At 40.3% G+C, this 9,047-nt stretch overlaps 1 protein-coding gene across 1 annotated transcript in view; it reads left to right on the top strand.

Annotated features, from left to right (window-relative positions):
- Positions 1-9,047, top strand: part of FIG4 (FIG4 phosphoinositide 5-phosphatase) — a 186,153-nt gene that overhangs the window by 117,989 nt on the left and 59,117 nt on the right. The window contains exons 21-22 of the mRNA XM_007940808.2: positions 316-398; positions 4,168-4,254. Of these exons, the coding sequence (XP_007938999.1) occupies positions 316-398; positions 4,168-4,254 (170 nt within the window). The remainder of the gene's footprint in view (positions 1-315; positions 399-4,167; positions 4,255-9,047) is intronic.

The following is a 9,047-nucleotide window of genomic DNA, read 5'->3' as shown; positions in this document are numbered from 1 at the left end:
ATCCCACCATGGAGTTGATTGCCAGTCTCATCATGGGGAATAACTACCACCAGCTGCCCAGCCACTCAACCAGGCCCAGCCAAGTTGACACACAAATATAAGTACCACAGCAGTGAATTTGGTTTGGTTTTTGAGTGGAAGTGGAAATTATATATATACATATGTATTTTAACCATTAACAGAAGTTTAATGAACAAGTTCAAGAAAAATTGTGATTGCATTTCTGGAAAAATTAACAGGTTCATTTTCTTCAATTTTGGAAACTATTATGTTAGATTTCTAAAAATTCTTCCTGGTTTCTTTTTTTAAAAAAAGAATGTAGTCCAGCCCATGAAAGAGGTATATGGCATTAACCTCTCAGATGGCCTCTCAGAAGATGACCTCTCTATTTATTCAAGGTAAGGTACTTTAATGTAGAGATTAAGGAAAAAAATGCAGATTTATTATTACAATCACTTATATCTAATGTGACTTTTGAAAAATGAGAATACTCAGTAATACAGAAAGAAATGAATTCTACTAGGAACATGCTAGTAGCATTTGTTTTGTTGTTGATTTCCATTCTGAGTTAAAGGGCCTGATGCTCGAGCTCTGTGCCCCAGAGATAAATAGTTATGGTGCATACATTTTTAGTGCACATCTCTAAGCTGCAAATAGAAGTACAAATACAGTGGTTCCTGCATGAAATTTACAGAATTTTTACAAAATCTGGAACAGTGAAGATTGAGGAGAATGGATTCATTGTAGCTGAAGAATTCTAGTGGGAGGTGGTGGTTGAAGAAGAACAAGAAAGCTGTGGGATAAGGATGCTAATTCAGAATGGGATAGACCTTTATCAGGCAGCTATAGCTGAATGGGGGAGCTCTGGTAGCATAGTGGCTAAGGCACTTGACTGCTAACCAGAAGGCTGGTGGTTCAAATCCACCAGCCACTCCTCAGGAGGAAGATGGGGCAATCTACTTCCGTAGTGATAGTGCCTCGGAAACCCAAGGAGGGGTTGCTATGGGTCGGGTCCGACTCGACGGCACATAACAACAACAACAGCAAATAGCTGAATGGAGGGGATCCACCAAAAGGCCCAAAAAACCCACTGCTGTGGCACTGATTCCAGCTCATAGTGTCCCTATACGACAGAGTAGAACCGCCCTATAGGGTTTCCGGGGCTGTACTCTTTACAGAAGGAGACTGCCCGTCTTTCTCCTGTGGAGCATCTGTGGGTTCGCACTACCAACCTTTTGATTAGCAGCTGAGCACTTAACCACTGTGCCAGCAGGACTGCTTTCACTGAAAGGTATCCCATGAAGTTGTATACATAATTTTGTGTGGATGGGAATTTTTCTGTGGAGAAGATTCATGGCAGATATCAGATTATCAAAAGAATCTTTCACCCAGAAATCTTCAAGAACCTGACGAGACCACTGTAAATGCCCCTTCAGTGTCTTACAAGCATTCAGAGGACTTATGCATTGCATACAGTGGTGTCATAGTAGGGTTGGTGTCATCATGGTGTCACCACACCCCCGTCGAGCTCCTCCCATAGCAGACTATACAGAATCCTTAATAATGTTTATTATCAATTTTAATCATAGAATAATATGTGATACAGTTGTAAATTGCTTAAATGTATTTCTTAGATTCTGTGAATACTAACAACAAAAAGTGTTCTGTAAAATCTTCTTGCATTGAATTACAACTTCATTAATTATAATATTATTAGTAACTAACTGGCAGCCTTTTTTTATTTTTATTTTCCTTTAATTATTAGTTCTTTCTCAAAAAAATTTTTGAAATAGGTTTACAAATACTACTTACCACTATACTGTAGACGAAACACTAGAAAATTGGACCAAATCAGCAACTATAAAAATACCTGCAGCAATGAAAACAGCAGTGTGTGCTTGTAGCATGTACAGACAAAACCACTGGGTTTGAAGCATCATTGTTAATTATGTAATAATGACAGCTCTGACCAGAGCACATTAGAAGGTTCAAAAAGTAAATTAGGATAGAGTTTTAGCCTTGTAGGTATACTGATACATGGAAGCTGGGCTTACAAAAAATGTTTTTTGTTGTTTTAACTAATTACAGGGACGTTTTTATGAAAAATAATAAATTTCTGCTGAAACACTACACAGAGATTTTATAGACAGTCATTTTGGTGTCACCTCCTTTGGTGTCCTTTGACAGTGTCAACCAGTGTGGTCTGTACCCCCCAATCATGCCACTGACTGCACGTGAGCACAGTTCCACTTAATTCACATATGTTTGACTTAGCATAAATTCTCTAGTATAAAATGAAGAGTAATTTTCAGTTCTTTTTTGGGTAGTGGTATTTCATTTGCAGAATCCATTGAACTGGGTATTGTCAGCTTTTTACTTCAAACTAATCAGATCTCTATAATACGTGAAATACAAAATACACAGCATATCTTGATTGCAAGAGCAGCTTTCATAGCTTTTGCTCTTATGAATATGCATCGCTATCTTACCAGAAGCAAATGTACTCACAGCACACAGAACTTACTAAAAGCAAATGTAGTCATTCAGAGCTCAGCCACAGCCTTCTCACTCCTGGACACACAGACACACAGTTATTTATTCATCACAGTTGTCAGAACTCTGTAGTTAAACTCTTTAGTAACTGAAATAGACCTTTATGAATAACATGGTCAGGAAGAATGAATTCTGTAGGGTTAGTGACTGGATCGAATCCCTGGGTGATAAAAACAGTTAAACACTTGACTACTAACTAAAAAGTTGGCAGTTTGAAACAGGTCTTTGAGCAGGGTCTAAATGGTTCAGTCGTGGCTGACAGATTTTATGTGTTGCATAGCAACCAAATCTCTTGTACATGGGATTTTGACCCAAATAGGAACTAGGCAGCAGTGCCCTGCTCAAAGATGGTGGCTGCTTTCAATGTGTGTTGGTGGCCATCTTTAAGCAGGGCACCACCGCCTGTTTCCTACTGGAGTCAAAATCCCATGCACAAGAGATTTAGTTTGTATGCTACCTGTACACTGCATCAACTATAACAGAACCATTTCAAACCTGTTCAAAGCCCTGGTTTGAATCCACCCAGAGGGGTCTTGGAAGAAAAGCTTGTCAGTCTGCCTTGAGACCTTATGAAATGTACTCTGCACACCCAGGCTCATCCTAAGTTGGAATTGACTCAACATGCAGCTGGTTTTTGGTTTTTAATGACTGCATGGGACATTCGTGATTCAGTGGTAGAATCCTCACCTTCCATGCAGAAGACCCACATTGGATTCTCAGCCAACGCACCTCATGTGCAGCTACTGCCCCTGTGTCAGTGGGTGCTGATGTTGCTGTGATGCTGAACAGGTTCCAGCAAAGCTTCTAGACTAAGACAGAGTAGGAGGAAAAGCCGGGTGATCGACTTCCAAATGTCAGTCAGTGAAAACCTTATGAATCCCAATGATCCGATCCACAGTCCATCATGAGGATGGCGCAGGACCAGGCCGCGTTTTCTTCCATTGTGCATGGTTTGCCATGAGTTGGGGGCTGACTTAACAGCCGCTAACAACAAATGACTGGATGATACGACTTTGCTTACTGCAGAGAATGTGTGTGAACATGCCAAGGACTGAAACTTTGACTCAGATTAAGCAAAAAAGGAAACTTTCCTTTGCATCAAGCATGTCTCTGATGCCCATGTCTAGTTCTCCCTTCTCAGGAAGTGAGAGAAGTACCAGGTGCAGCCTTGTACAGCCACAGTATCCCTGGAAAGCAGACAGTGTGAGGATGGTGCCGGGCAGGTCGGTAGGGAAGGGGTGCAGCAGAGGGGGAGGGACTCTCGGTCCTGGAATAAGAGTCTGTGTTTGATGCTCTGAAGAATGCCCTTACTCCTTTAATTTGTGTAATGCTCTGCAGAGTGCTTCCAAATCATCATTTTATTTGATGTCTAAACAACCCTGAAATAGATTGAAAAGATATTATTATCCCCCCTTTATAGATTGAAGAGCACGGAAAGATAGAGCCATTCACTCACGTGTCCTGTGCTGCTTGGATGGCTTGTGATTTTAAGTTGTGCTTTTCTGAAATAAGTATATTACTGCCGTTTGAAAACTCACACCATTTTCTATGATCTACTGAATTTATTGCAAGTAGTTCCTTCTGTAGCTTCCTTTTCTCCATTGTCATTTGCAGATTTGTTCAGCTGGGGCAGAGTCAACATAAACAAGACAAGAGCGGCCAGCAGCACTGCTCCAAGTGCTCAGATGGAGTTATAAAATTGTAAGTACCAAGAACTTCAAAAAAAAAACTTTGTATTAATGTGCAAGTGCCTTTTTAAAAAAACATTTTTGAGAAAAATATTCAGCCTTGTCACTAAATAAGTACAAGCACTAAAACATCTCTTCATATTACCTTATTTGAGGAAAACTGGTTGGCTGTGGAAGATGGGGAGGAGATTGGCAGCCTTGACTGTTTTTGAAATGAGCCTTTTGGAAGTGGGTGGAGTTGGTGGAGGATTCCTCCTTGAACTCTGCCCTCCACTGGGTAGAGAAAGATGAGGTCATAAAACAGCTCTGACCCTGGAGACAGGCTCCTAAGGTTCTCTTAAGGGCAGGGATGGCCCTGTTTCTTCTAGTTTTATATCCCCACTAGTTCTGATAACTTGTTATAAGTTGAACGGTGCTTTGTAAATTCTTAACTAAAGGGATTTAGGTTCAAAGCTTGAGTCACAGCTCTGCTTTCTTTCTTTTTTTTTTCCCCACTTTAAACAAGTCATTTAAGTGCTGTGGGCTCACTCAGTTCCTTCATCTGCAAAATGAGATAACAGCACCTACTTGTGTGTGTGTGTGTGTGTGTGTGTGTGTGTGATTTGGGTGAAAGTTTACAGAACAAATTCACTTTCCATACAACAGCTCACATACACTTTGTCCCATGACATTGACTGCAATTTGCCATAATGTAACAGCTCTCTTCCCACTTCCTCCCCATAGTTAACCTCTTCCCTGTGTCCTTTCCTCCCATGCACTCCTGCGCCCCCTCCACCCTGAGTTGTCTCCTTGTGCATACACAGCCCTATTATTCTCCCATGATTGATCCCTCCAAGGAGTGTATGTAGCTAATGCAAATGTTCAGCTCATATGCCTGTCTTATATTTGGCTGGAAGGCACAGGAATGGGTTCAGTTCTAGACTTGGAAGGCAGCTAGGGGCCATAGTCTCAGTGGTTCCATGAGGCTCTATCAGACCAGCAAACCTAGTCCCTTTTTTTTTTTTTTTAAATGATTTTGAGTTTTGTTTGCATTGTTCTCCCACTCTATCCAGGATCTCCTACATAGATCCCCCTCCAGTGGTTGGCAGTGGTAGCTGGGCACCATCTAGTTCTTCTGGTTTCATAGTCATATAGGCTGAGGATCACATGGTGTACCAGTCACTTGGACTAATTGTTTCGATGCATCTTTGGTTTTCTTCGTTCTTCTTTGTTCTGGATGAGAGACCCATTGTTGCATCTAAATGGCTGCTTAACAAGCTTTTGAGATTCCAGTCGCTACTTACCAAAGTAGGATGTGGAACAATGTTTTTGTGTAGTATGCCATGCCAGTTGAGTTTGATGTTCTGTGCAACTATGGTCCCGAGCCCACAGGTCCATCTACTCATTCCCTCTCGGAAGCTGGCTGTGCCCAAGAAGTGACTCCGACCTTGTCCCTTGTCAGCTCTACTATATACTAGGGATTCTTACAGAATATACAAATACACTTGTAGAATCATTGTCTGCCAACCCTATACATGGTCTTAGGCACTGTCCCCCTGCCTAGACATACCTAATAGTTCAGCCTGTCCACCCATCTATCAACTCATATATCAATGATTGCCTTCACTGACAACACAGTACTGTATATCCAAAAGGGTTCACCTTTGTTGTCTGTACTTCCCACACACCTCTCTGTCTTCCTCTTCCTCATTGCCGCTGTGGTGATCACGCACATATGGTATGTTGCCCTTCCCTTCACCCAAATCTATGCTTGTGTCTACCTATCTAACAGTGTTCCCTCCCCTCCCCTTCTACCCCCAGTAACCAACAAAGCAAATTTCCTTCCATATATAAACCTTTCCTTGACTTTTTACAATAACAGACTAATACAATATTTGTCCTTCTGTGATTGACTTACTTCACTCAGCATAATATCCTACAAGGAGCTCTGGTGGTATAGTGCCTAAGGCATTTCGCTGCTAACCAGAAGGCTGGTGGTTCAAACCCACCAGCCACTCGTCGGAAAGAAGGTTGGGCAATCTATTTCTGTAATGATGCCACCTCAGAAACCCAAGGAGGGGGTCGCTATGAGTCGGATCCGACCTGACGGCAATGTATTTGGTTTTTTTAGAATGTCCTCCAAGTTTATCAACATTATGCGGTGTTTTGCAGATTCTGTGTTATTCTTTAGGGTTACATAGTATTCCACTGTATGTGTATACTATAGTTTGGTTATCCATTCTTCTGTTGATGCACATCTAGGTTGTTTCCAACAGCACCTAGTTTTTCAGAGGGTAAACTAAGAACACCAAACTCACTGCCATCAAGTCAGTTCCAACTCATAGCGATCCCTCCTTGGGTTTCCGAGGCAGTATCTCTACAGAAGTAGATTGCCCCATCTTCCTTCCGAGGAGTGGCTGGTGGGTTTGAACCTCCAGCCTTCTGGTTAGCAGTCAAATGCCTTGGGCATTCTGCCTCCAGAGCTCCTTTTAGGAGAGTAGTGAAACTTAAATGAAATAATGATACAAATTGGCTAGAACAGTGTCTGGAGTAAGTTCTTAATAGGTAGTGATCATCTCATCACTATCATGATATTTATCATTATTCTCAGCTTTTTGGGAAGAAACAAAGCCAAGAGTTGTGACCAGTAGAGTTTCCCTAACATCATATGCCTGGTTGACTTTATTCTATAAAATGGATCATTGTGGAGTTTAAACAAGGTTGCACGTGTGAGGCATCTAGATTAGTGTCTGGCCTATGGTTGACAACTAGTAAGTGTCTCTTCCTTTTCTTAGGCCAAATTTTATCTGTTTGTTCAATAATTTAATTATTTGATAGGTACTGGTTGTCTGACCCCTCCGTGTACTACATTTGCACAGTTCCTGATTGACAGTTAGGATGTTGTTACAGTAATCCAGGCAAAGACTGGTGCCTTAGAGCATAGTGGCTATGAGGATATTGAGAGTGGGGTAGATTTGATACATATTTAGGAGGTAAAATGGACAGAACTGGAATACTGAGTCATCATGGAGGGAGAGGAAGGAATTATCAAGGATGACCCTTTGATTTTTGGTTTGTGTAACAAGCCTCATTAATTGATTAATTAATCAATTGATTTATTCAGCAGATAGATGTTGAGTACCATTCCTAGCTGCCTTTTACTGACCTAAGGAGCATCACAGGAGGAGTTGATTTGCCTTTAAAGTAACATCAAAGTGGAGGAGTTTAGAAGGCAAATAGATGAACTGACCTGGAGCTCAGAAGACAGGCCAGGCTGGGGATGTGGAAGCATATGGGTGGTGATTGCAGCCATTGGTTAAGGATGAGACCACCTACGAAGAGCAAAGAGCGTATAGAGTGAGAAAAGGTCTACAGCTGAGTCTTGGGGGGAGAAAGGGAAACCTGTGAGAGACAAAGACAAAGTGATAGAAAAATCAGATAGCGTTTTATCACAGCCTCCCAAAGGGCTGTTTATCCCTTCTTCCTCTTCCTCTTCCCTGTCACTATTTTTTTTCTTTTTTTTTTTTTAAAGCATATAAACACCTATTAATTTAGAAACAACGTTTTTTTCTCGTGGGTTATTAGCATATGGAAGTATGTGTTTCCAAATGAATTGAAATATATGGGACCAAACAAGGAAAATATTTAAATAAATATGTTAGTAAAAATGAGACTCTTACCATATATACACATTGTATTACACCATTAAAATATTACAGTACAACTTATAACAAGAGAATTCTTATTAAATAAATATAGCATCCAAAATAAAATAAAAACATTTTCCCTTGTTTTCTTCGACATTGTGTCTACTTTGGTCTGTAAATGATCTTCCAATTATTATTTTCATATTCTTTTTCCTAAAATATTTAGTATTTGCTTTTCTGAGCCCTAGCACAGATGAAAACTATGTGGATCTAGAGTTTTGCTTAACCTTTTAACCTTTTTAAACTAATTAGTAAAGAATCTAACATGAGTGTGTTTTTGCATCACATCTTCAGCAGGGTAACAAAGAGCTTGGTAAGCTCTGTATTATGTTGTCATGGCAACTGCCAGGAAGATTTTTTTTTTTTTTTTTTTTGAGTGTGTATGAGTGTATACTTTAAATTGGAACTCTGTAACCAGGTTCTTAAAATGTCAGCTATTCATTTTTAGATTACTAAAGCTATGCAAACCAAGAGAAATTAGATTTGTATGAGATTCTTGAAATTTATGGTTTGGTATATTTTTAAATGATAAGTTTATTTTAAGCTTCGATACATATGTATCTGCTCATCTCTGGATAGTTTATAATCTTCCCAATTTTTCTTGAAAATTGGAGGCAAAATCAATGTTCTAAATATGTTGCTGTCGTTGTTGTTATGTGCCGTCGAGTTGGACCCAACTCATAGCGACCCTTCCTTGGGTTTCCAAATGAAAAAAATACTAACAATAAATAACTGGCAAGGAGGCAGTGGAGTGGAGGCTTCCATAAAGGGGGTCCAGACACCTGGGTGGTACACTCAGTGTCTTGCAGAGTATTTCATAGTAGTGATACACTGACAGCCCAAACATTAAATTAATGAATGAATTAATTTCCCTTTCTTGCTTTATTGTTCGGGATAGGACTTTCAATACAATACTGAATAGCAGTGATGGTAAAGAGCATCCTTGTCTGGTTCCCATTTGCAAAGCTGTATTTTGTCCAAACGTGACCCCTCCCTTTGACTCATACTGCTTCCTGAGGGATAAATCAACCAGCATTTACTAAGCTCTCGGCATGTGACAGGAGTGCTCTTCTATGTATCTTGTTGGAGGAAAGCACCAGTCTATATCAATTCACTGGAG

Source organism: Orycteropus afer, unplaced genomic scaffold (genome assembly GCF_000298275.1).
Source record: "Orycteropus afer afer isolate SDZICR_OR568_19922 unplaced genomic scaffold, OryAfe1.0 scaffold00072, whole genome shotgun sequence".
Taxonomy (NCBI): Eukaryota; Metazoa; Chordata; class Mammalia; order Tubulidentata; family Orycteropodidae; genus Orycteropus; species Orycteropus afer.
This window is presented reverse-complemented; position numbering and strand designations above follow the sequence as displayed.